This window comes from Coregonus clupeaformis, chromosome 5, assembly GCF_020615455.1.
Source record: "Coregonus clupeaformis isolate EN_2021a chromosome 5, ASM2061545v1, whole genome shotgun sequence".
Lineage (NCBI taxonomy): Eukaryota > Metazoa > Chordata > Actinopteri > Salmoniformes > Salmonidae > Coregonus > Coregonus clupeaformis.
The window spans coordinates 25,718,238-25,744,352 of NC_059196.1; the positions used below are offsets into that span (position 1 = coordinate 25,718,238).

The following is a 26,115-nucleotide window of genomic DNA, read 5'->3' on the forward strand; positions in this document are numbered from 1 at the left end:
AGAGCGTTTTCTAGCCCACAACCTCACACCACCTATAGCCAAGCATAATATAAGTGTGTGTGTGTGTTTGTGTGTGTGTGCGTGCAGCGTGCATCAGTGTGTGCACGCTTGTTAGTGTACCTACCTGTATGATAGGGAAATGATATCCCTGTGCCTCTCGTATGTAGGCTACATAGTTCTGCAGCTGGAAGCGCGGCAGGTTGTCATTGACGTCCTGCAGGATCAGGTTGACCGCCATGAAGGAACTGGAGGATGCCGTTTCAGCCTTCACCACTAGGCGGAGTCTAGGGGTCTCCTCATAGTCCAGCCCCATGGAGCTCTGTACCCAGATATCACCTGGTTAGAACAATAAGGACAGATCTCACCTGGTTAAAACAATAACAAGGACAGATCTCACCTGGTTAGAACAATATCAAGGACAGATCTCACCTGGTTAGAACAATAACAAGGGGCTGAGAACCAATTGGGCAATGGATATTCATGATATGCATCAGGGATGTAGAGTGTAAACACATGTAAAGGTTTTTTACACACCTTTTTCATACAGTGAATCGAAAATATTGTCAACATGGGTTTTATATAATTCCCCACCCCAGTGGCTTACCAGTGGAGGAGCTGATTCCAAAGGAGTGTAGCGTGTTGCCACTGAAGATGCTGTAACTGATCCCACTACGGGATCCATCAGGGTACTGGGCCTGAGTCTGCACCACAGCGGTACCTGGAGGAGGACAAACCACACCTCACTATCACACTGTGTTCTAAACACACACACCTCAGTCTCACACTGATTACTTACATTATACACACCTCAGTCTCACACTGATTACTTACATTATACACACCTCAGTCTCACACTGATTACTTACATTATACACACCTCAGTCTCACACTGATTACTTACATTATACACACCTCAGTCTCACACTGATTACTTACATTATACACACCTCAGTCTCACACTGATTACTTACATTATACACACCTCAGTCTCACACTGATTACTTACATTATACACACCTCAGTCTCACACTGATTACTTACATTATACACACCTCAGTCTCACACTGATTACTTACATTATACACACCTCAGTCTCACACTGATTACTTACATTATACACACCTCAGTCTCACACTGATTACTTACATTATACACACCTCAGTCTCACATTGATTACTTACATTATACACACCTCAGTCTCACATTGATTACTTACATTATACAAGTCAAATCACATTTTATTTTCCACATGCGCAGAATACAACAGGTGTAGACCTTACAGTGAAATGCTTTCTTACAAGCCCTTAACCAACAATGCAGTTTTAAGTAAAAAATAAAAATAGCTAATAATTAAAGGAGTCTTATGGCTTGGGGGTAGAAGATGTTAAGAAGCCTTTTGGACCTAGACTTGGCGCTCCGGTACCGCTTGCCGTGCGGTAGCAGAGAGAACAGTCTATGACTAGGGTGGCTGGAGTCTTTGACCATTTTTAGGGCCTTCCTCTGACACCGCCTGGTATAAAGGTCCTGGATGGCAGGAAGCTTGGCCCCAGTGATGTACTGGGCCGTACGCACTACCCTCTGTAGTGCCTTGCGGTCGGAGGTCGAGCAGTTGCCATACCAGGCGGTGATGCAACCAGTCAGGATGCTCTCGATGGTGCAGCTGTATAACTTTTTGAGGATCTGAGGACCCATGCCACATCTTTTCAGTCTACTGAGGGGGAATAGGCTTTGTCGTGCCCTCTTCACGACTGTCTTGGTGTGTTTGGACCATGATAGTTTGTTGGTGATGTGGACACCAAGGAACTTGAAGCTCTCAACCTGTTCCACTACAGCCCCGTCGATGAGAATGGGGGCGTGCTCAGCCCTCTTTTTTTCCCTGTAGTCCACAATCATCTCCTTTGTCTTGATCACGCTGAGGGAGAGGTTGTTATCCTGGCACCACACGGCCAGGTCTCTGACCTCCTCCCTATAGGCTGTCTCATCATTGTCGGTGATCAGGCCTACCACTGTTGTGTCGTCTGCAAACTTAATGATTGTGTTGGAGTCGTGCCTGGTCATGCAGTCATGGGTGAACAGGGAGTACAGGAGGGGACTGAGCACGCACCCCTGAGGGGCCCCCGTGTTGAGGATCAGCCTGGCTGATGTGTTGTTACCTACCCTTACCACCTGGGGGCGGCCCATCAGGAAGTCCAGGATCCAGTTGCAGAGGGAGGTGTTTAGTCCAAGGGTCCTTAGCTTAGTGATGAGCTTTGAGGGCACTATGGTGTTGAACGCTGAGCTGTAGTCAATGAATAGTATTCTCACGTACGTGTTCCTCTTGTCCAGGTGGGAAAGGGCAGTGTGGAGTGCAATAGAGATTGCATCATCTGTGGATCTGTTGGGGTGGTATGCAAATTGGAGTGGGTCTAGGGTTTCTGGGATAATGGTGTTGATGTGAGCCATGACCAGCCTTTCAAAGCACTTCATGGCTACAGATGTGAGTGCTACGGGTCGGTAGTCATTTAGGCAGGTTTCTTAGTGTTCTTGGGCACAGGGACTATGGTGGTCTGCTTGAAACATGTTGGTATTACAGACTCAGTCAGGGACATGTTGAAAATGTCAGTGAAGACACTTGCCAGTTGGTCAGCGCATGCTCGGAGTACACGTCCTGGTAATCCGTCTGGCCCTGCGGCCTTGTGAATGTTGACCTGCTTAAAAGTCTTACTCACATCGGCTACGGAGAGCGTGATCACATAGTCATCCGGAACAGTTGATGCACTCATGCATGCTTCAGTGTTGCTTGCCTCGAAGCGAGCATAGAAGCTCGTCTGGTAGGCTCGTGTCACTGGGCAGCTCGCGGCTGTGCTTCCCTTTGTAGTCTGTAATAGTTTTCAAGCCCTGCCACATCTGATGAGCGTCGGAGCCGGTGTAGTACGATTCAATCTTAGTCCTGTATTGACTCTTTGCCTGTTTGATGGTTCGTCTGAGGGCATAGGGGGATTTCTTATAAGCGTCCCGCTCCTTGAAAGTGGCAGCTCTACCCTTTAGCTCAATGCGGATGTTGCCTGTAATCCATGGCTTCTGGTTGGGGTATGTATGTACGGTCACTGTGGGGACGACGTCATCGATGCACTTATTGATGAAGCCAATGTCTGATGTGGTGTACTCCTCAATGCTATCGGAAGAATCCCAGAACATATTCCAGTCTGTGCTAGCAAAACAGTCATGTAGCTTAGCATCTGCGTCATCTATTATTATTATTATTATTATTATTATCTGACCACTTCCTTATTAACCGAGTCACTGGTGCTTCCTGCTTTAGTGTTTGCTTATAAGCAGGAATCAGGAGGATAGGGTTATGGTCAGATTTGCCAAATGGAGGGTTGCACATATGCTGGTAGAAATTAGGTAGAACAGATTTAAGTTTCCCTGCGTTAAAGTCCCCGGCCACTAGGAGCGCTGCCTCTGGATGAGCGTTTTCCTGTTTACTTATGGCCTTATACAGCTCATTGAGTGCAATCTAGTGCCAGCATCGGTTTGTGGTGGTAAATAGACAGCTACGAAAAATATACATGTAAACTCTCTTGGTAAATAGTGTGGTCTACAGCTTATCATGAGATACTCTACCTCAGCCGAGCAAAACCTAGAGACTTCCTTAGTATTAGATTTTATGCACCAGCCGTTGTTTACAAATATACACAGACCGCCACCCCTTGTCTTACCGGAGTCAGCCGTTATATCCTGCCGATGTAGCGTATATCCCGCCAGCTTTATGTTATCCATGTCATCATTCAGCCACGACTCGGTGAAACATAAGATATTACAGGTCGCAGTTGTAAATGAGAACCTGTTCTCAACTGGCTTACCTGGTTAAATAAAGGTGAAATAAAATAAAATAAACCGTTTTTAATGTCCCGTTGGTAGGATAACCTTAATCTTAGGTCGTCCAATTTATTTTCAAATGATTAAACATTGGCTAATAGGATTGATGGAAGAGACAGTTTACTCGCTCGCCGTCGGATCCTTACAAGGCACCCAACCTACGTCCACGATATGTCCGTCTCTTTCTCATGTAGAATATCCTTCGCGTCCGACTGACTCATTGAAGAAAAAATCTTTGTCCAATACGAGGTGAGTAATCGCTGTCCTGATATCCAGAAGCTCTTTTTGGTCATAAGAGACGGTGGTAGAAACATTATGTACAGAATAAATGACAAATAACGTGAAAAAACACACATAATAGTACAATTGGTTAGAGGGCTGTAAAACGGCAGCCATCTTCTCCGGCGCCACTCTGTCACACACCTCAGACTCACAACAAAACATATATACCTTAATATCACACTCTTTGAATCAAAGAAAAATCCCCTGTTCCTACCTTTGGCGGCGTTCTCCTGCAGACTGACGTCTCTAGCGTGGTGTGAGAAGTGGATCCCCCTGTAGGTCTGTTCTCTGATGTAGATGACCACCACCCCTAGAGAGGACTGGGCTGGGCTGCCCTGGTCCATAGCCTCTACAATCAGAGTCCTCTGGCCCTGGGTCAGTCCCTGCAGCTTCTCTGTAGCCTGGGATAAATGAATGAATGAATGAATGAATGAATGAATGAATGAATGAATGAATGAAAAGTATTTTCGTCTTAAGTCGCCCTAAGCAAGCCATCCCTTACGGGCGTTATTTGACACATAAATACCCTGATTAATAATGTAACAACACCTGGATGTCCCCGGTCAGAGAGTTGATGGTGAAGCCCCGGACAGGGCTGGCGAAGCGGTAGAACACTGAGCCGTTGGCCCCAAAATCACGGTCCTCCGCCCGCATGGTGGCCAGGACGCGGTGGGAGGAGACACTGGAGAAGAAGAAGAAGAACATGGATGTCCAACTAAAACTTGTCTTTTGCTTTTATTCTAACCCCTCTGAAAGACACATACAGAGGTCGGTTGGAGCAGAGGGCAGCCATACTACGATGCCCGTTGAGCAGTTTAGGGGTTACGTGCCTTGCTCAAGGGCACAACAGTAGGTGATGGCATCTAAGACACACAGCAGCAGGTGATGGCACACCAGCAACCCTTTTTATAAATGTTTTATTTAATTCGCAACAAAGAAGACAAAACAGTACACTCCAAACCAGATTCTTCCCTGCCGGACATGGGATTAGAACCGGCAAACTTCCTGCTGTTGTCCTACTTCGCTAACCTCTAGGCTACCTACCTGGAGGCTGAGATGTTGATGACCAGGGGGTCCTGGATGAAGAATGGAGCGTTGTCGTTCACGTCCTGTACATACACAGTGACCGTGGCGGTGGAGTTGCGAGGGCTGGTGGGGGACGAGTCTGTGGCGCAGACATCGAAAGTGTACGACGCGGTTCGTTCCCGGTCGAGCGGAGCGGCGGTGATGACATGTCCTGTGTGCTGGTCAATGATGAACATGCCCTGGGAGCCGCGCGACAGGAAGTACTGCACCTGGGATTAGAACAGATTACAGTAGATTAGATTAGATTACAAAACGTAACATAACGTTTAAGGCTTAATGAAGACTTCATTAACCCTTTGAAGGTCTAGATAGATGGCTTCCATTTGTTAGCAAAATTTCATAAAGGGTGGCAAAAGTGTTATGCTACATTTGGCAAACCTTAAGGTGGCTCAGGAGGCATAGGGCTCTAGTCAAAAGTAGTACACTATGTAGGGACTAGGGTGTCATTTGGGACATAACCTATGAGTTCAGTCTGTGTACCTGGCTGTTAGACCCTTCGTCCAGGTCAGTAGCAGAGAGCTCCAGCACCAGGGAGCCAATAGGAACATCCTCAGAGAGGTCAGCGGTGTAGCTGGGGCTGGTGAACTGGGGGCTGTGGTCGTTGATGTCCAGGAGAGTGACCTCTATTGTGGCCGTGCTGCTCAGGGCTGGAGAGCCCCCGTCAAGGGCTGTCACTGTCAGACTATACCTGGCCCTACGTTCCCTGTCCAGTGGTCTGGAGGTGTAGAGAACACCTGACTTCCTGTCCACACGGAAGTCACCTGATGGGTCGCCCTCTAGAAGAGGGAGGGAGAAAGTGGGAGAAACAGAGGAGGAAAGAGGAAGAGAGGAGGTGGAGCGAAAGAGATACAGAATTTGAAAGGTAAATCTAACAACATTACGATCAATGGATCTATAGATCGATTGATCTATGGATCAATCAATCAATCTGTCAATTATTAATTAAATTGGACTACTACAAGTAGTTGGCTCTTACCAGTGATCTTGTAGGTCATCTCTCCGCTGTCCCCAGTGTCGAGGTCAGTAGCTCTGAGGGTGAAAAGCTCAACAGGCTCCATGTTCTCAGGCACCTCCAGGCTGTAGTACAGTCTACTGAACGCTGGGGCGTTGTCATTCTCATCCAACACCCGGATCTTCACTGACGCCCGGGCAAAGTTAGGAGGCACGCCACCGTCTCGGGCATACACTGGACAAAAGGGAAGATTAGGAATTAAACAATGCTTCAGCAGTCTAAAAGAGTTTGTTATGTATTTATTAACTAAATCATATTGTGTTTCTTAGAGAGATTTAAGACAAACAGAGAGAGCTGGAGAGAAAATAACACCAACATTACCATCGCACCACTCATGTATGCAATAAAAACAGAACTATAAAAACATGGCCAGTTTGGAATGTTGGCTTGTTCATTTACCTCCATTGTAAAGCAGTGTAGCAGGGCTATTGTACTTCCATTGTAAAGCAGTGTGGCAGGGCTATCGTGCCTCCGTTGTAAAGCAGTGTGGCAGGGCTATCGCACCTCCATTGTAAAGCAGTGTGGCAGGGCTATCGCACCTCCATTGTAAAGCAGTGTGGCAGGGCTATCGCACCTCCATTGTAAAGCAGTGGGGCAGGGCTATCGCACCTCCATTGTAAAGCAGTGTGGCAGGGCTATCGCACCTCCATTGTAAAGCAGTGTGGCAGGGCTATCGCACCTCCATTGTAAAGCAGTGTGGCAGGGCTATCGCACCTCCATTGTAAAGCAGTGTGGCAGGGCTATCGTACCTCCGTTGTAAAGCAGTGTGGCAGGGCTATCGCACCTCCATTGTAAAGCAGTATGGCAGGGCTATCGTACCTCCGTTGTAAAGCAGTGTGGCAGGGCTATCGCACCTCCATTGTAAAGCAGTGTGGCAGGGCTATCGTACCTCCGTTGTAAAGCAGTGTGGCAGGGCTATCGCACCTCCATTGTAAAGCAGTGTGGCAGGGCTATCGTACCTCCGTTGTAAAGCAGTGTGGCAGGACTATCGTACCTCCATTGTAAAGCAGTGTGGCAGGGCTATCGCACCTCCATTGTAAAGCAGTGTGGCAGGGCTATCGTACCTCCATTGTAAAGCAGTGTGGCAGGGCTATCGCACCTCCATTGTAAAGCAGTGTGGCAGGGCTATCGCACCTCCATTGTAAAGCAGTGTGGCAGGGCTATCGCACCTCCATTGTAAAGCAGTGTGGCAGGGCTATCATACCTCCATTGTAAAGCAGTGTGGCAGGGCTATTGTACCTCCATTGTAAAGCAGTGTGGCAGGGCTATCGCACCTCCATTGTAAAGCAGTGTGGCAGGGCTATCGTACCTCTGTTGTAAAGTAGTGTGGCAGGGCTTTGAATAACCCTTTTTGATTCCAGGAAGAACACTTTTTGGTTCCAGGAAGAACCCTTTTTGGTTCCAGGTAGAACCCTTTTGGGTTCCACGTAGAACCCTTTCTACAGAGGGTTCTACATGAAACCCAAAAAGGGTTCTTCCTTGAACCAAAAAGGGTTACACATATAAAGGGCCAGTTACCTGTCAGAGTGTACAGTTTTTAGGCCTCTCTGTCCAGGGCTTTAGTGGTTAGGATTAGGATTAAGGATCAGGGTTAGGGCCAGGAGTTAGCCTGAGGGGTTACCGGTTAAGGATCGGGGTTAGATGTTATGGTCAGAGCCAGTTACCTGTCAGTGTGTATTGTTCCTGTGCCTCTCTGTCCAGGGCTTTAGTGGTGGTTATAACACCTGTAGCTGGGTGGATGCTGAAACCCTCCTCAGCGATGCCTCCATATGTCACCTGGCCGTTGGTACCTGGAGAGAAAGAAAGAGAGACAGAAAGAAAGAGAAAGAGAGAGAAGGAGCATATGAAGTCTAACCCTAATACTATCTGTCAGCAGCTTCCAATACATCCCCTTGGCCCTTACCCTTCAATGTTCTGAAGATCTGAAGGGTCTGTATAGGTATAAACACCGTAGTAGTGGTGGAGCTTCCACCATATTGCTTCCATCTTACAGATACAGTTTGCAAACATCAAAGGGTTAGGGTTCAAGGTTATGTGGTAGGGAGAAGGATTGGAGCCGGCTGTGCAAGTCAAATGGACATCACCGGCAGAGTCCTATTCCATTCAGTCATGTTATACTTTGAATCCTCTCTACCCCCGGGCACTGAAAACATTTGCAAATAAGTGTTTTCGAAAAAATATATATATATATATTTTTCTCACCTAAAAGAGCAAACACAGCAGCATTCCTGTTTTTATTTGTTTGTAGTTGGTTTTGCTGTGTAAGCGGGTGGCTGGGCTGCACGGGGCGGGCGGAGGCTGGGAGATTGTGTGTGTGTGTGTGTTGTGTTATTTGTGTGATAGCGTGCTAACAGAGAAAGACTCTGGCACCATCACCTTACCCCACTAATCACCCTGGAGAGAAACTTTATAATCCTTCTGGTTTATGTGCTCTTGACTAACTCCAGGGGAATGTGAACACACACACATACTCACAGACACACACACGGACACACACACACTCACCATCCGCCAGCATGGTCTTCAATTAAAACCAACTGTTACTGGCGGTTCTGATGATGTAAACATGCGTTGAACACATGGAGGATCAACACTTAGAACAAGAGGCTCTGCTGGCTGACACTGAGTTCTATTTTGTTAAAGAAAATATGTAGAAGAACTGGGTGTCATCATGTGTACTTTCTATATTACTATGTCATAAAGAAAGCCACCATAACATATATTATATGATGAGGGTAATGCAGTCTTATGTGCTTGTCAGTGCTGTACTATGTATGTAATGACTGGATCTCATGTGTTAGCCCACTGAGCTCAAGCCTAGCATCTCTCACCTTGGTCCAGGTCGGAGGCCAACACCACCAGAACAGTGGTTCCTGCAGGCTGGTTCTCTGTAATCTGGGCTTGGTACTGGTTCTCCTGGAACCAGGGCACCTCGTCATTCACATCGATGACCTGGACAGACAGCAGCTGGCTGGACGAGAGCGCTGGTACCCCGTGGTCCTGGGCTACGATGGTCAGGTTGAACAGGTCCTGCTCCTCCCGGTCGATGGGCTTCAGGATAGAGAGAGAACCTGGAGAAGGAGAGGAGAGGGGTTAGAGAGGGAGCCTGGCGTGGAGGAGAGGAGAGGGGTTAAAGAGGGATCCTGGGATGGAGGAGAGGAGATGATACAGACTACAGGATGAAGAGAGAGCCTAGGGAGTGGAGAGGGCCTTATGGGCCCTGGTCAAAATTAGTGAATTTAGCTGGGATGCAGGGTGCTATTTGGGACGCAGCTCCCTCTCCGAGTGCAGTCACACCCTGGAAAAGGTCCCTGTGCTCTCTAGTCCAGCACAACTCTGCTAGCTTCAACTTATACTGCTAGCTTCACTTCTCTGCTAGCTTCAACTTTCACTGCTAGCTTCAACACTCTGCTAGCTTCAACTTTCACTGATAACTCCAACACTCTGCTAGCTTCAACTTTCACTGCAAGCTTCACAACTCTGCTAGCTTCAGCTTTCACTGCTAGCTTCACTTCTCTGCTAGCTTCATCTTTCACCAGTCATTCCTCCCTCTCCGTCGGAGGCCAAGCACTGCTCCTTGCCAAGAACTTTACTTACTTATACACACCCACCCACCCTGTCCACCCAGTCATCTGTGTGTGTGTGTGTGGATCTATTCCCATGAAAGGCAGAAACAAAACACCAAAGAACCCCAACCTCAGACTGCTGGGAACCATTAAAGGAGCGATTAGAACTGCATGTGTCTGTGTTTGTGCGTGTGTGTGTGACTCAGTCCCTCTTTTGAGACTTTGATAACATCCACCCACCCACACACACACACACACACACACACACACACTATTTGCCGTTTGGTCTTCTGGGCTTTCTTGTGGTGTGTGAGACACACATTGACCCTGGCTCCACCCCTCCCCCACCGCCCCACCAATCAGGAACCGAGGAACCCCATGGTCGGCCGATGGGATAGAAACAGGAAGCTGTCAAGATCTATCAGGTGTGTCACAGAGAGAGGGCGGCCATCTTAATCTGGTTCCAGTATATGTGTGTGTGTGTGTGTATGTGTGTGTGTGTGCGTGCAGGCATGCGTATGTGTGTGGTGCCCATATTGAACTGGTTCCAGCCATGCAGATAATTAGACAGTATAATGACAGTTAATGTCATGAGTTAATCCTCTGACCACCTGGTCTGCTCCTGTCCTTCCAACCGGCCCAGGCCAGGGTCTACGATGACAGGAGAAATGGTCCCATCTCTACACATTCTGTTTTGGTTATGTTCCCATTACACCACGACAACAGAGAGCTGTGTAGGAGAGGCCTACTACAGATCATGGTAACCTTGACTCCTTCTGGGTGGAGGATGGGTGTCTCCTAACTCTATTAGGGGTTCTTTCCCCCTCCTCAATGGAAATATAAAATCATCAAACTATGTGTGTCGAGTTTCCCTGACCCATATTAATCCCAGTCATCTCCTGGACTAAGCTTCTCCATTTGGGATGATTTTTTTGTCAAGGAGATGGCTTAATCTAGGTCTGAGAATCCGCACCTGAAAGTTTTTCATTGTTCTTTTTTATGAACTTGTGTAAGACGACGCTGTTCCCTAGACTAACTCGATTAATAGAATAAACTAATAGAATGTCTAACATGAGTAGAAACATGTGAGAGCAAGGAAACAACTTTACCTTACCCCAATCTTCAGAACTGTGACTGCTCTACTATAATACAACCATGCATATACGTAAGCCAAACAGACTGGAATTGGAAACATCTCTCTCTCTCTCTCTCTCTTCCCTCCTCCTACCCATGTGCTGTCAGTGACCAGGCTTAGGACGGGATCACTGAGGAGTCACAGCGGCTGAAACTATTCCAGCCACTAACTCTGACCATACTAAAGGCTCAGGGGCAAGTTATCTCAGAGCGTACGGAGATCCAGAGAGAAAACCACAAACCCAACAATTTAAAACAGAACCAACACCCCCCTCCTCCCTCCTTCCCCTCCCGCCTCACTCTCTCTTTGACGGTTGCGGCTCATTAAAGCATAAAATTGAAATGAGTCAGGGCACAGCACTCTCTCTCCTCCTCTGCTCCCAGGGCCAGGTACTGAGAAGGAGAGGGAAATCTCAGCGCTGCACGGCAGGCCTGGTGTGTGTGTGTAATCTCAGTGCTGCACGGCAGCCCTGCCCGTTGCGTGTCTAGCAGTGTGTGTTTACTGCCAGCCTCTCCTCGCTGCGGCCTTCTGCTGTGGAAAAAGTTGTTAAACTGCGGCCAGATAGCTGGATCGTCACTTACAGCGGTGGTGGTTGTTACAGCAGTGTTGGTGGTGGTAGGGTTTAGCGCTCAGGTAGGCAGGCCTACGCAATGCACTGGGGTAACTTCGTTAACTCTGATTCATCTCTCACACGACATCTCTTCACACTTCCCTGTTTATACTGTTTTAAATGTGCTGGGGCCTGATTATAGGTTGAACCTTATGAGACTCTCTCACAGACCCAACCACATGCAAGCTGGGAATGTGGTACCAATGGCCTTCTGACATCACACCATGTGTTTACAGCACAGCTGGCAACTACACGATTGCTCTCGTGAGAAAACAATAACGTATGCCAGTGTTCCCGACCGGGTTTGAACCCGGTCGTCTGTATGCCACAAGGCTGTGTTATCCAGCTGAGCTCAAGCTTAGGCATTAGCTTGGGGAGCTAACAAAAGTCTTCAGGTCTCAGACAAGGTGACCTTTTCTTTGAGCTTCCAAACCACTTTCATTACACTAGGAGTTGTATAAATGACCCACCAGTATTACGGTTGAGGCTGAACGTCCCTCCAGCGTTGCCAGTCTCGATGAAGTAGCTGACCCGTCTGTTCTCCCCCTGGTCGGCATCTTGTGCCACGACGTAGAGAACCACGAAGCCCACAGGCTGGTCCTCCATGACGCTAACCGCGGATGACGAGCTAAACACTGGAGCGTTGTCGTTCTCATCTGTCACAAATACCCTCGCCGTCACCGAGCCCCAGCGCCGCTGGCTAACGTTCAGGGCAGAGTCTGTCGCCTGGATGACCAGGATAAGGGAGGAAGTGACCTCATGGTCCAGTTCTTGCGCCAGGGTCAGGACGCCAGTGGAAGGGTCAAGGGCCAGGAGGTCAGGGAGGTCAGAGTACTGGAACATAGTAGAATTAAATATAACTTTACTAGTCCAGGGTACTGGAACAGATTAGAATAGAATATAACGTTTTTAGTCCAAGGTACTGGAACAGAGTAGAATATAATATAACTTTATTAGTCCAGGGTACTGAAACAGAGGAGAATAGAACATAACTTTATTGGTCCATCTGCAGAGATATAAATCATTATTCTGCTCTACTCCCTAAACCGCTAGTTTATAGGGTTAAGTGCCTTGCTCAAGGGCACAATGGCAGGAAATTGTCTATTTGCCAGTGAGTTCATCTCCAACTTTCACAACCAGTCTGGAATTTGAAACAGCAACATTCCTGTTACTGATTTGCTTCTCTAACCTGTGGGTCTTAACCCTAACCTCCTAACCCTACCTGGTGCAGGATGGAGTAGGTCAGCAGGCTGTTGGGCCCTGATCCGTCCTGGTCCGAGGCCTGGAAGGTGTAGATGGACGCCCCAGGCTCCATGTTCTCAGGTATCACCACTGTAACGGGGTCCTCCGGAAAGCGGGGCGCGTGGTCGTTGCTGTCCTCCACCTCGATGTCCAGCTGCAACAGGTGGCTACTGGGTAACGTCGTGGAGAAGTCGTCCACCTCTATCTGTAGTGTGTAGCGGGCGGAGCGCTCGTAGTCCAGCTCCCTCGCCAGGTACACGTCACCTGTCTGACGGTCCACCATGAACGTTCCGTCTCGGTCTGACCCGCCCACCACCGTGTAGGTCACTTGACCAGCCTCAGGGAGCTCGAAGCCATCATGTGACCTCACAGAGCCAATCACAGAGCCCGGTTTGGCCTCCTCGACGGAGTTGAAGGATATGGAGAGGGAGTTGGCTTTGGAAGGAGCTCTGCTCGCACTCAGGACCTGTGGACAGACAGATAGGGATTTGGTAAGCATATATCCTCAATACACCACTCAGGACCTATGGACAGACAGATAGGGATATGGTAAGCATACTGTATATCATCAATATATTGGTGTTAAAGTTTTGTAGCTAGCTAACTTCATCACCAGGCACAATTGCGTGAGCCGGCTGGAGGACGAAATTAGTAGCTAGCTAATCAATGTTTCTTATAACTGGGATCTTCAAACAATCTATTAACTGTTGAGGGACATTATTAGCTATTATGAATATCCTGACAGTTAATGATAATCCATTTAGCAAGATAGCTGAACATCAACACTCAGCAGACTCACACTACAGTGCATTCGGAAAGTATTCAGACCCCTTCACTTTTTCCACATTTTGTTACGTTGCAGCCTTATTCTAAAATGGATTAAATCGTTTTTCCCCCCACATCAATCTACACACAATAACCCATAATGACAAAGCAAAAACAGGTTTTTAGAAATGTTGCAAAATAAAATACAAAATAAATGGAAAATTCACATTTACATATGTATTCAGACCCTTTACTCAGAATGTTGTTGAAGCACCTTTGGAAGCCATTACAGCCTTGATTCTTCTTAGGTATGACGCTACAAGCTTGGCACACTTGTATTTTGGGAGTTTCTCCCATTCTTCTCTGCAGATCCTCTCAAGCTCTGTCAGGTTGGATGGGGAGCGACGCTGCATAGCTATTTTCAGGTCTCTCCAGAGATGTTCGATCAGGTTCAAGTCCGGGCTCTGGCTGGGCCACTCAAGGACATTCAGAGACTTGTCCCAATGCCACTCCTGCGTTATCTTGGCTGTGTGCTTACGGTCATTGTCCTGTTGAAAGGTGAGCCTTCGCCCCAGTCTGAGGTCCTAAGCACTCTGGAGCAGGTTTTCATCAAGGATCTCTCTGTACTTTGCTCCGTTCATCTTTCCCTCCATCCTGACTAGTCTCCCAGTCCCTGCCACTGAAAAACATCCCCACAGCATGATGCTGCCACCACCATGCTTCACCGTAGGGATGGTACCAGGTGTCCTCCAGACGTGCTGGCATTCAGGCCAAAGAGTTCAATCTCGGTTTCATCAGACCAGAGAATCTTGTTTCTCATGGTCTGAGAGTCCTTTAGGTGCCTTTTGGCAAACTCCAAGCGGGCTGTCATGTGCCTTTTACTGAGGAGTGGCTTCCGTCTAGCCACTCTACCATAAAGGCCTGATTGGTGGAGCGCTGCAGAGATGGTTGTCCTTCTGGAAGGTTCTCCCATCTTCACAGAGGAACTCTAAAGCTCTGTCAGAGTGACCATCGGGTTCTTGGTCACCTCCCTGACCAAGGCCCTTCTCCCCCGATTGCTCCGTTTGGCCAGGCGGCCAGCTCTAGGAAGAGTCTTGGTGGTTCCAAACTTCTTCCATTTAAGAATGATGGAGGCCACTGTGTGCTTGGGGACCTTCAATGCTGCAGAAATGTTTTGGTACCCTTCCCCAGATCTGTGCCTCGACACAATCCTGTCTCTGAGCTCTACGGACAATTCCTTGGACCTCATGGCTTGGTTTTTGCTCTGACATGCACTGTCAACTGTGGGACCTTATACAGACAGGTGTGTGCCTTTCCAAATCATATACAATCAATTGAATTTACCACAGGTGGACTCCAATCAAGTTGTAGAAACATCTCAAGGATGATCAATGGAAACAGGATGCACCTGAGCTCTGAATACTTATATAAACAAGGTAATCATTTTGTTTTGTTTTTTGTATGAACATTTCTAAAAACCTGTTTTCGCTTTGTCATTATGGGGTATTGTGTGTAAATCGCTGAGGATAAAAAAAATGTAATCTATTTTTGAATAAGGCTGTAACATAACAAAATGTGGAAAGATTCAAGGGGTCTGAATACTTTCTGAATGCACTGTATGTGCCTAATAATGACCATTATACATGCCTGGTGGCAGTTGGAGCTACATTTTCCAATACAACGCTAAAGAATCAAAATATTCAATGGGACGCTGTGAACCAGAAACAGATTTCAACCCTCCAACTCTATTTCCTCATTAGGAATCAAATAAACTGAACGTTTTAAGAGTTTTTTACAAACTCCAACAACGTGCCTGCTAGCGCTAATCACGTTTAAACAGATAGGCATGTGACTGCCAGGAAAAATAATAAGGGATAAAAGTAATAATAATCAGAAAAGGAAATTGTAGTGAGCTTTCAGATCTCGCTGCAGTGGGCTGGGCTCGGTCGTCTACAGTACTGAGTTTTTACACCTCCCTTGATGACCAATCAGAAGAACATGAAAGACCGCAGCTTTGACGCATCGCTCCCTTTGTATGGAAACAGGCACCAGAAGTTACACATATGACACATTGTTCTAATAAGCCTGTTTTTCAATTCAGCTCTAAGCAGGGGATGGAGTCACAGGGTTTAAATATCTGAGCGAGAGAGAGAGAGAGAGAGAGAGAGAGAGAGAGAGAGGAAGAGAGAGGAAGAGGAAGGAAAATTGTTTTGTGCGCTTATCAATTTTTCTCCTCAACAAATCCTTGTTAATGCTTAATTCATTACAGCCTACAATACCTTGATAAACCACAGTTACACTATACAGCACCACTATGTTGGCAGTCACTAACAACCCATTGCTCTTTATGAAACATAATATGACAATCTGTGAATTAACTCCACATTAGACAGCAAATCGAACGTCAACAAGCGTTAAAATGAGTGAGATCATATCCTGTCCCTACTGCTGTACTTGTCTTGGACGGTGCGAGGGTCTGAAATGATGACGTGATAGAAACGCGTCAACAGACAAGAACAACACAGCCCTGTTTAATCCTATTACACACTAATTATTACTCACATTCCTTACGTCAAAAGAACAGGAGAAATGAGTGAAGGAAAACATTTACGAAAATAGTAACCCAGAGAAGCTGTTTTACTGCAGCCATTACAAGGCCCTTCTATTTTCCTGGAACCTTAAAGATTCTGGGCCTGCGTTCCAAATGGCACCCTATTCCCTACATAGGGCACTGGTCAAAATAAGTGCACCATATAGGGAATAGGGTGTCATTTGGGACGCACATGGATTTACAGCTACAGAGTTCCTTCCATTGTGCTGGCCTGGCTGGTCATTATTTAGTTGTATATCAAATATTAATTAAATTAACTTGAATTGTGTATTTTATGTGGGTGTCTATCCCAGGTGGTGTCGTATTGAAGCGGGGCTACTGTATTAAAAGTGTTGAAGTCATTCAGTATACTCTTGATCAGAGGAACCACAGCTGGTGATCATCATGGGCCAGATGGGAGCACTTGAGTCATACCTAGTTTTCCATCTCTTACTCAAAGAAAAATTCCCCTTTTGAAAAGTCACATAGGAGGAGAAGGGAAGGAGGGAAGGTTGTCAGAACTCAGCCTGACATGTCTATTTGGAACAACTTTGTTGTGAGGAGCCAGACTTCTACAGCAAGCTTGACTTAGTACTTCTCCCAGTACTTTAGTTTAATGTGGGATATTTGATAGGTAGGTGTTGATCTAGTAGTTTTCTGACCTTTAGTATTAGGATACAGCTAGATCTGTGAGAAGGAATGTGGTAGGGGATAGGAGATAGGGTATATGACGTAAGAGATAGCAGTCTGAGGCAGGGCTCTCACCTGTATGTGTAGTGTACAGGTAGTGCTACGAGAGGGAAGGAGGTAGGGGCTAGGGGTTAGGGGGTAGGGCTCTCACCTGTATGTGTAGTATACAGGTAGCGCTGTGAGATGGCTGGCCTTGGTCAGTGGCGGTCACAGTGAAGCTGTACTCAGCTCTGTCAGAGTGACTCAGAGGAGAGGAGGAACGCAGTTCACCTGTAGAAGGGTTCAGAGAGAAACGCTCTGCTCTGGGACCTGTAGAGGAGGGAGGGAGGGAGGGAGGGAGGGAGGGAGGGAGAAAAAGAGAGAGGGAGAAAAAGAGAGAGAGAGAGAAAAAGAGAGAGAGAGAGAAAAAAAAGAGAGAGAGAGAGAGAGAGAGAGAGAGAGAGAGAGAGAGAGAGAGAGAGAGAGAGAGAGAGAGAGAGAGAGAGAGAGAGAGAGAGAGAGAGAGAGAGAGAGAGAGAGTGAGTGAGCGAGCGAGAAGTCTAGCTATAAATTGTTTCACAGAGTATTTTTGGAAACAATGCCAGAAGAAAACAATGCATTCCTCACATAATCGCTCAACGGCAGAAAATAGCATATAAAAAATTACTCTTCAATCATTAACTCACACACAATCCCTCCCTCCCTCTCTTCCTCTCTCTCTCTCTCCCTCCTTCCATCCCTCTCTCACCTGACATGGAGTAGTACACAGTGCCGTTCTCTCCCTCATCAGGGTCCTTGGCCTGTACTTTCCCCAGCAGTAGACCTGACACCTGGCCCTCTGTCACCTACAGAAAGAAACCAAAAGGTAAAACGGTGACTTCGTTTTTTTCTCAACGTTGACCACTAACATATCATGTAAGATCCCATGCCCTGAGGGCCCAGGTCAAAAGTAGCATATAATATAGGGAATAGGGTGCCATTTGGGATGCAGCCTCAGTATTACCTGCATGGTGAGTCCTCTGCCAGGCTGGCTGTGTCTGAAGGAGGGAGTGTTGTCATTCTCATCCAGGATGGTGATGAAGGCTGTCCCTGTAGCGCTGCGTGGGGGAGTACCGCCATCCTGAACCACCAACAACACCTGGTAACTACTCTGTTGCTCCCTGTCCAGACCTACACGGGTACTGATCTCACCTGGGGGATAGAGGGAGAGGACACGGGGAGGGAGGAGGGAGAGAGAGAGTGAGAGTGAGAGAGATAGGAGGGAGAGGAGTAATGATGAGAAATTAAAGAAAGAGCCAGTAGTCTTTGATCACACACAAACACACACACACACACACACACACACACACACACACACACACACACGCACAAACACACACACACACACACACGCACGCACACACTCAGACACACACTATCACACACACAAAGGCATGGCAGTAACCTGAACAGCTGCAGTGGAGGTTAGAATTATCAGCCCCTGGCGAGCGGCTACACACAGTCACAGCAGGCCAATTAGGGCCCAGCAGGACCCTCAACACAGCAGCTAACCTGATTTACTATCACAGAGAACAGACAGGCCAGGCATCTGCAGTAGGAGAATGAGTGAGGATGAATGGTCATGTAAATTGTGGTGTTGTGTGTCTATTCTGAATGTATAAAGAACTGCAACGCTGCTGGGTTTTTCATGCTCAACAGATTCCTGTGTGTATCAAGAATAGTCCACCACCCAAAGGACATCCAGCCAACATGACACAACAGTGGGAAGCATTGGAGTCAACATGGGCCAGTATCCCTGTGGAACACTTTCGACACCTTGTAGAGTCCATGCCCCGACGAATTGAGGCTGTTCTGAGGTCAAAAGGGAGGAGGGGGGGTGTAACTCAATATTAGGAAGGTGTTCTTAATGTTTTGTACACTCAGTGTATCTATTTTTTATTCCATTCTTTAACCAGTCTTTGAACTACCTGTGTGTGAGTTGATCTGGAAGTGTCTGTCTGGGTGTAGGAGTCTGTAACTGAGCCTGCCGTTGAGGCCCATGTCGCGGTCCGTAGCCGACACCCGTCCGAACCCTGACCCCGCTGGAAGGTTCTCTCTCACGGCCAGGAAAGCCCTCTCCTGGGTCAGACGGGGTGAGTTGTCATTCTCATCGGTCACCGACACCCTCACCGTGGCACTGCCCGTCTTCTTCAGCTGCCCGTGGCCCCCCGTGGCCAGAACCATCAACATGTACATGTCCTTCACCTGGGTAAAGGTCATGCACGCACATTAAAGGGACATTACATTTTAAACTGAAGTTTGTCAGATGTTTTCAGGCCTCTAAAGAAGTCTAATGTCAAGATGAATAAGATCTACATGATCGATGTCAATCAAAGTGGTTCACAGGAGCAGTCAGTGTGCGGGTCTGGACAGGTTATATATCTTCCTGTCACATGTTCTTCACCTCTCTGTCCAGGGCGCTCTTCACAAACAGCCAGCCGCTGTCTACTGCGATGCCAAACCCTGCTGCGTCTCCGTCAGGTCTCAGGTGGTATGTCAGTGGAGAGGAGGAGCCGGAACTCGTGGTGTCCCGGCTCAGAGCTCGCACCTGTAGATGGATGAATTAAGTAGTTAATCAGAAATACATATACAGCCAAAACATCAGAGAACTGACAGTTCTGTTTGATATGTGAGATATTATGTCTATTGTTATATACAGCAAAATGTGTCCAAGACAATGTTCCCCTTTCAACCTGTGGATGAACAGTATACATGTGTAGCAGATATTGGGCCGGTTTCCCGGATACAGATGAAGCCTATTTTGGACAACAAAATGTCTTTCAATGGAAATTCTAATTGTTTTTATTCCAGGGTAGGATTACTGTCGTCTGGGTCTGGGAAACCTGCCCTCATTATCCTTTTCTTATATACAGCAGAATTGTATCCAAGACAGTTTTCCTCTTGGGGACGATAAAGGTTTACACTTTATTTGGATAGTCCCCTGTAGATGATCTACAGATACTCAAACTATCAACAACCAATCAACTGCAACTCTGTTGATACATAACAGCTTGCTGGGGTTACGGTTAGGGATAGTTAGTTGAACAATCTACTGAACATACCTGTAGGAAGCATGTGCTGATCGGCGTGTTCTCCCTCAGCTCCATGCGGTAGGTCAGGGTATCGAACACGGGACCGTGGTGGTTCTCCGCTTGGACGTGCACCACAAGCATCATGGTAGAGCTCAGCTGGGGCGCGCCACCATCTTTAGCTGTCACCGTCAGGTCGTAGCGTGGCGTTACGTCGTACGACAGCCCGCCAACCAGCCGGATCTCCCCCGTGCTGCGCTCCATGGAAAAAGTTATTTGACCTCCGCTTGAGGTCGCGGTGGAGGAAAGGTCAAAGGTCACCTGGCCGTTGATACCGGAGTCCCGGTCTTGGGCCTGGACGCGGTAGACTACGGTCCCCATCCCTGTGTTCTCCGGGAGGAGGAGAGACTCAGAAGAGGAGGGCAGGAAGACAGGAGCGTTGTCGTTGATGTCCTGGATGGTGATGTGGACGCGGGTCTGACCGAAGGCAGGGGGGCTGCCGCTACGAGCCTGGAGATCCAGGGTTAGAGAGGGCTGGGCCTCGTGGTCCAGGGGAAGGCTTGTCCGCAGTGCGCCGCTCTCTGGGTCCACAGTGAAGTAGCCAGCAGGGTCTCCAGAGGAGATGGTGTACATGATGTCCTTACTGGGGCCGCCTGGGGACAGACAGGGGAAGTTTCAAGTTTCATGTTTTATTATCCCTTATGTACAGGATACACATGGTATACACCGTCCAATGAAATGCTTACTTGCAGGTTCCTTCTCGACAATGCAACAACAATAAGAAATAATACAAGATAAGAATACGAACATAAAGTAAATGGCTCAGTAGAATAGAATAAACATTTTAGCATAAGTATAATACAGGAAGGAACTATTTATAGTCCAATATTTACACGTGTATTGGGGAAGTGGGGGGTTGGGGGGCAAATGTTTCAATTGTGCAGTATTTAGCAATCATAACAAGAGTCTGGTAGTAGCAGTTGTGATGTGTGTGTACAGTAGCATGAAAGTATGTGTGTGTGTGTGTGTGTGTGTGTGTGTGTGTGTGCATGTGTGTGTGTGTGTGTGTATGTGTATGAGTTTATATCTGTGTGGGTGAGTGAGTGCATGTGTGTGAATACAGATGCAATTGGGTGTGTGTGTGTGTGATTTTATTTTATTTGTATGTTTTGAAGCGAGGTGACAAGATCCAGAGCCACTCCAGATGAGTAGACCAGGACCAGACCAGGCAGAGACCACTTCAGTTACAATATACTCCCCCTCAGTCATTTGTCAAGTATTTTACACTATGACAGAGAGCCCTAAATATCCAAACTGATGATTATAAAAACAATGTGCTGGAATGGAATTTGTGATTAATGTGATTTCTAAACGAGGTGTGTACAGTGGCTCGCTGCCTATTTGAACAATTGGTACAGGGAGCACAGAGGGAGCACAGACACCCCAGTGAGCCCTTTCAGCACATACTGCCCACACACACACACACACACACACACACACACACACACACACACACACACACACCTACATACATGAACACATACATACAGTGAGGGAAAAAAGTATTTGATCCCCTGCTGATTTTGTATGTTTGCCCACTGACAAAGACATGATCAGTCTATCATTTTAATGGTAGGTTTATTTGAACAGTGAGAGACAGAATACATTTAAAAAATCCAGAAAAACGCATGTAAAAAATGTTATAAATTGATTGGCATTTTAATGAGGGAAATAAGTATTTGACCCCCTCTCAATCAGAAAGATTTCTGGCTCCCAGGTGTCTTTTATACAGGTAACGAGCTGAGATTAGGAGCACACTCTTAAAGGGAGTGCTCCTAATCTCAGTTTGTTACCTGTATAAAAGACACCTGTCCACAGAAGCAATCAATCAATCAGATTCCAAACTCTCCACCATGGCCAAGACCAAAGAGCTCTCCAAGGATGTCAGGGACAAGATTGTAGACCTACACAAGGCTTGAATGGGCTACAAGACCATCGCCAAGCAGCTTGGTGAGAAGGTGACAACAGTTGGTGCGATCATTCGCAAATGGAAGAAACACAAAATAACTGTCAATCTCCCTCGGCCTGGGGCTCCATGCAAGATCTCACCTCGTGGAGTTGCAATGATCATGAGAACGGTGAGGAATCATCCCAGAACTACACGGGAGGATCTTGTCAATGATCTCAAGGCAGCTGGGACCATAGTCACCAAGAAAACAATTGGTAACACACTACGCCGTGAAGGACTGAAATCCTGCAGCGCCCGCAAGGTCCCCCTGCTCAATAAAGCACATATACAGGGCCATTTGAAGTTTGCCAATGAACATCTGAATGATTCAGAGGAGAACTGGTTGAAAGTGTTGTGGTCAGATGAGACCAAAATCGAGCTCTTTGGCATCAACTCAACTCGTCGTGTTTGGAGGAGGAGGAATGCTGCCTATGACCCCAAGAACACCATCCCCACCATCAAACATGGAGGTGGAAACATTATGCTTTGGGGGTGTTTTTCTGCTAAGGGGACAGGACAACTTCACCGCATCAAAGGGACGATGGACGGGGCCATGTACCGTCAAATCTTGGGTGAGAACCTCCTTCCCTCAGCTAGGGCATTGAAAATGAGTCGTGGATGTGTATTCCAGCATGACAATGACCCAAAACACACGGCCAAGGCAACAAAGGAGTGGCTCAAGAAGAAGCACATTAAGGTCCTGGAGTGGCCTAGCCAGTCTCCAGACCTTAATCCCATAGAAAATCTGTGGAGGGAGCTGAAGGTTCGAGTTGCCAAACGTCAGCCTCGAAACCTTAATGACTTGGAGAAGATCTGCAAAGAGGAGTGGAAAAAAATCCCTCCTGAGATGTGTGCAAACCTGGTGGCCAACTACAAGAAATGTCTGGTTTTGCCACCAAGTACTAAGTCATGTTTTGCAGAGGGGTCAAATACTTATTTCCCTCATTAAAATGCAAATTAATTCATAACATTTTTGACATGCGTTTTTCTGGATTTTGTTGTTGTTATTCTGTCTCTCACTGTTCAAATAAACCTACCATTAAAATTATAGACTGATCATGTCTTTGTCAGTGGGCAAACGTACAAAATTAGCAGGGGATCAAATACTTTTTTCCCTCACTGTACATACACACACACATGCACGTTTTCAAACAGATGTTAGCAGTCGTTAACCAATCAGAAGTTCCAATTCCAAGTCACACCCACCGTTCTTACTGAGGGCCTGTACAACGCCAACCTCAGTCCCTCGCAGTACGTCCTCAGACACAGTGAAGCTGTACTGACTGTGTTCAAACACAGGGGGCGCCACCAGGCCTGCCACCACACTGATGTTGACCCGGGCGTTGACCAGTGCTGCCAGACCCCCTCCGTCCTGGGCTGAAACCACCATGGGGATCACCGTGTTGGCCTTGCCATGCAGCGACCGGGACAGGGAGATCACACCTGGTAGAGGAAGGACACAAAACACAGTGGTCAAGGTCAGACACAGCTCAAAATACACACACAGAGACATGAGTACGGACACACACACACACACACACTTTTTGTTCATAGTTAAAGGTGTACTACAGTAAAAGCTCCCACCTGTGTCTTTGTTGAGGGTGAAGAAGGGGGAGTTGCCCCCGGAGACAGTTTGGTACGTGACCCTCCCGTTCTCTCCAGTGTCGGGGTCAAGGGCCGTAACCTTGACGACAGAGGTGCCAGGTGCACTCTGGGAGCTGAGGCTGACGGCGTAGCTCACAGGGTAGAAGACTGGTCTGTTGTCGTTGATGTCCAGCAGGTCAACCCTGACGTAGGCCACAGAGTTCAGACCGCCCTGCAGGGAAACAGAAAGGAAAATCTATAAATGAATCAAAAAGACAACGCTCACTGCAATGTGTTAAATGTGTCAGTGCCATTCTGTGTTGGTTTGCTGATGTTGGTGATTTTAGTGAAAACATTTACAAAACAAGATTTTCTGGGAAGGTCACCACGTGAAGTGTCCTGGGGTAGGAATGGTTTTGATTTCAATGTGCCTCAGTTAAGGTGAGCACCTTTCCCCCTTTATATTAAAGCCCAGCTGAAGTGAGTTAGGTGTTGGGTTTGCACCACTTCTAAGGACAAAAAGCCCTCTGTTCTACTAGACTTCACATGTTGTTGTATATCAGCAGGACAAAGTGGTAAAAAAGTTGGACCACATTAATGGAGCAAGTTAAAATCAGCAGGAACCCTGTTAAAAACGTCTTACTCTAAAATCTAGTCCTGGCAGGTTGGTGGAGGGATATGGATTGATAGCTTCCCCAGGGAAACAGCAATCTGTCAGGATCTGTGGGGGGTGAGAGGGCTCGCTACCGCTGCTACAGAGCATAGAGCCTGTTTCCCTGGCGGCTCATTCTGAACAGAATTCAGAGCAGGCTTTTCATTTGGCCGGACTTGTGAGAGGGAGGAGGAGGGAGCAGCAGTCCAACTTATTAAATATTGCTGCTGCCGGGCCTCCCGAGTGGCGCAGTGGTCTAAGGCACTGAATCGCAGTGCTTGAGGCGTCACTACAGACCCGGGTTCGATCCCAGGCTGTGTCACAGCCGGCCGTGACTGGGAGACCCATGAGGGGGTGCACAATTGGCCCAGCGTCGTCCGGGTTAGGGGAGGGATTGGCCGGCCGGGATGTCCTTGTCCCATCGCGCTCTAGCGAGTCCTTGTGGTGGCTGGGGCGCCTGCAAGCTGACCTCGTTCGCCAACTGGATGGTGTTTCCTTTCGACACATTGGTGTGGCTGGCTTCTGGGTTAAGCGAGCAGTGTGTCAAGAAGCAGTGTGGCTTGGCAGGGTCGTGTTTCGGAGGACGCATGGCTCTCGACCTTCGCCTCTCCCGAGTCCGTACGGGAGTTGCAGCGATGGGACAAGACTGTAACTACCAATTGGATATCATGAAAAATTAATAAGATATATATATATTGCTGCTGCCTGTCTGTCTGACGTTTGAGGCTTCTTTTTCTCTCTTCTCTGATTGTTTTACCATGACTGCAGTGATTTCCTTTCATTTCTACCCTTTTACGTTCAAGTATGATTTGGTGTGTGGTGCTACAGGATGATATCTCAGCACAGCCGTACCTGGAAAACTCATTCACAGCACAGCCCTGCCAGGAAAACTCATTCACAGCACAGCCCTGCCAGGGAGACTCATTCTCAGCACAGCCCTGCCAGGGAAACTCATTCACAGCACAGCCCTGCCAGGGAGACTCATTCACAGCACAACCCTGCCAGGGAAACTCATTCACAGCACAGCCCTGCCAGGGAGACTCATTCACAGCACAGCCCTGCCAGGGAGACTCATTCACAGCACAGCCCTGCCAGGGAAACTCATTCACAGCACAGCCCTGCCAGGGAGACTCATTCACAGCACAACCCTGCCAGGGAAACTCATTCACAGCACAGCCCTGCCAGGGAGACTCATTCACAGCACAGCCCTGCCAGGGAGACTCATTCACAGCACAGCCCTGCCAGGGAGACTCATTCACAGCACAGCCCTGCCAGAGAAACTTATTTACAGCACAGCCCTGCTAGGGAAACTCATTCACAGCACAGCCCTGCCAGGGAGACTAATTCACAGCACAACCCTGCCAGGGAAACTCATTCACAGCACAGCCCTGCCAGGGAGACTCATTCACAGCACAGCCCTGCCAGGGAGACTCATTCACAGCACAGCCCTGCCAGGGAAACTCATTCACAGCACAGCCCTGCCAGGGAGATTCATTCAAAGCATAGCCCTGCCAGGGAGACTCATTCAGACTCTTTTATTTGGCTGCACTAATGAAAGACTTGCTGCTCTGCCGTGTTCTGCTCTGCCTGGCTGTGGAGCTGCTACCCTCTCTACTAGCTATCCTGGCTCTGTCTCTATAGCTGCGTCTAATAGCCAGGGTTCTGCTAGCTATATGTCTGCTGTGAACCCTGCTGTGAAATGTTGGTTAAAAAGATCCATTCAATTGTTGGAAGCATCAATATTACCAGTGTGCTGGAGTTTTTCTTATTTTAACCCTGCTATGATAAACACTGGGAAAAACACTGCTTTAAGAGATCACTGTCAGGGGTTTAATGTACTCACAAGGAGAGATTAGACTTTGTGCCAAATGTCACTCTATTCCCATAGGGCTCTGGTCAAAAGGAATTTACTATATAGGGAATAGGGTGCAATTTGGGATGTAGACATTGGATGAGGATAAAGAGATAGCCACGAAGTGGGTCTA

The 26,115-nt window shown here is 47.6% G+C and overlaps 1 protein-coding gene across 1 annotated transcript in view; it reads right to left on the reverse strand.

Annotated features, from left to right (window-relative positions):
• Nucleotides 1-26,115, reverse strand: part of LOC123482769 (protocadherin-16-like) — a 43,802-nt gene that overhangs the window by 9,479 nt on the left and 8,208 nt on the right. The window contains exons 3-22 of the mRNA XM_045211521.1: nucleotides 25,000-25,398; nucleotides 23,479-23,710; nucleotides 23,101-23,337; nucleotides 19,920-20,539; nucleotides 19,262-19,405; nucleotides 18,786-19,062; nucleotides 17,822-18,009; nucleotides 17,567-17,663; nucleotides 16,991-17,148; nucleotides 12,775-13,260; nucleotides 12,023-12,386; nucleotides 9,073-9,312; nucleotides 7,906-8,031; nucleotides 6,206-6,415; nucleotides 5,710-6,005; nucleotides 5,188-5,438; nucleotides 4,693-4,825; nucleotides 4,358-4,544; nucleotides 605-718; nucleotides 125-336 (exon numbers count right to left, since the gene is read on the reverse strand). Coding sequence (XP_045067456.1) covers nucleotides 125-336; nucleotides 605-718; nucleotides 4,358-4,544; nucleotides 4,693-4,825; nucleotides 5,188-5,438; nucleotides 5,710-6,005; nucleotides 6,206-6,415; nucleotides 7,906-8,031; nucleotides 9,073-9,312; nucleotides 12,023-12,386; nucleotides 12,775-13,260; nucleotides 16,991-17,148; nucleotides 17,567-17,663; nucleotides 17,822-18,009; nucleotides 18,786-19,062; nucleotides 19,262-19,405; nucleotides 19,920-20,539; nucleotides 23,101-23,337; nucleotides 23,479-23,710; nucleotides 25,000-25,398 — 4,971 coding nt within the window. The remainder of the gene's footprint in view (nucleotides 1-124; nucleotides 337-604; nucleotides 719-4,357; nucleotides 4,545-4,692; nucleotides 4,826-5,187; nucleotides 5,439-5,709; nucleotides 6,006-6,205; nucleotides 6,416-7,905; nucleotides 8,032-9,072; nucleotides 9,313-12,022; nucleotides 12,387-12,774; nucleotides 13,261-16,990; nucleotides 17,149-17,566; nucleotides 17,664-17,821; nucleotides 18,010-18,785; nucleotides 19,063-19,261; nucleotides 19,406-19,919; nucleotides 20,540-23,100; nucleotides 23,338-23,478; nucleotides 23,711-24,999; nucleotides 25,399-26,115) is intronic.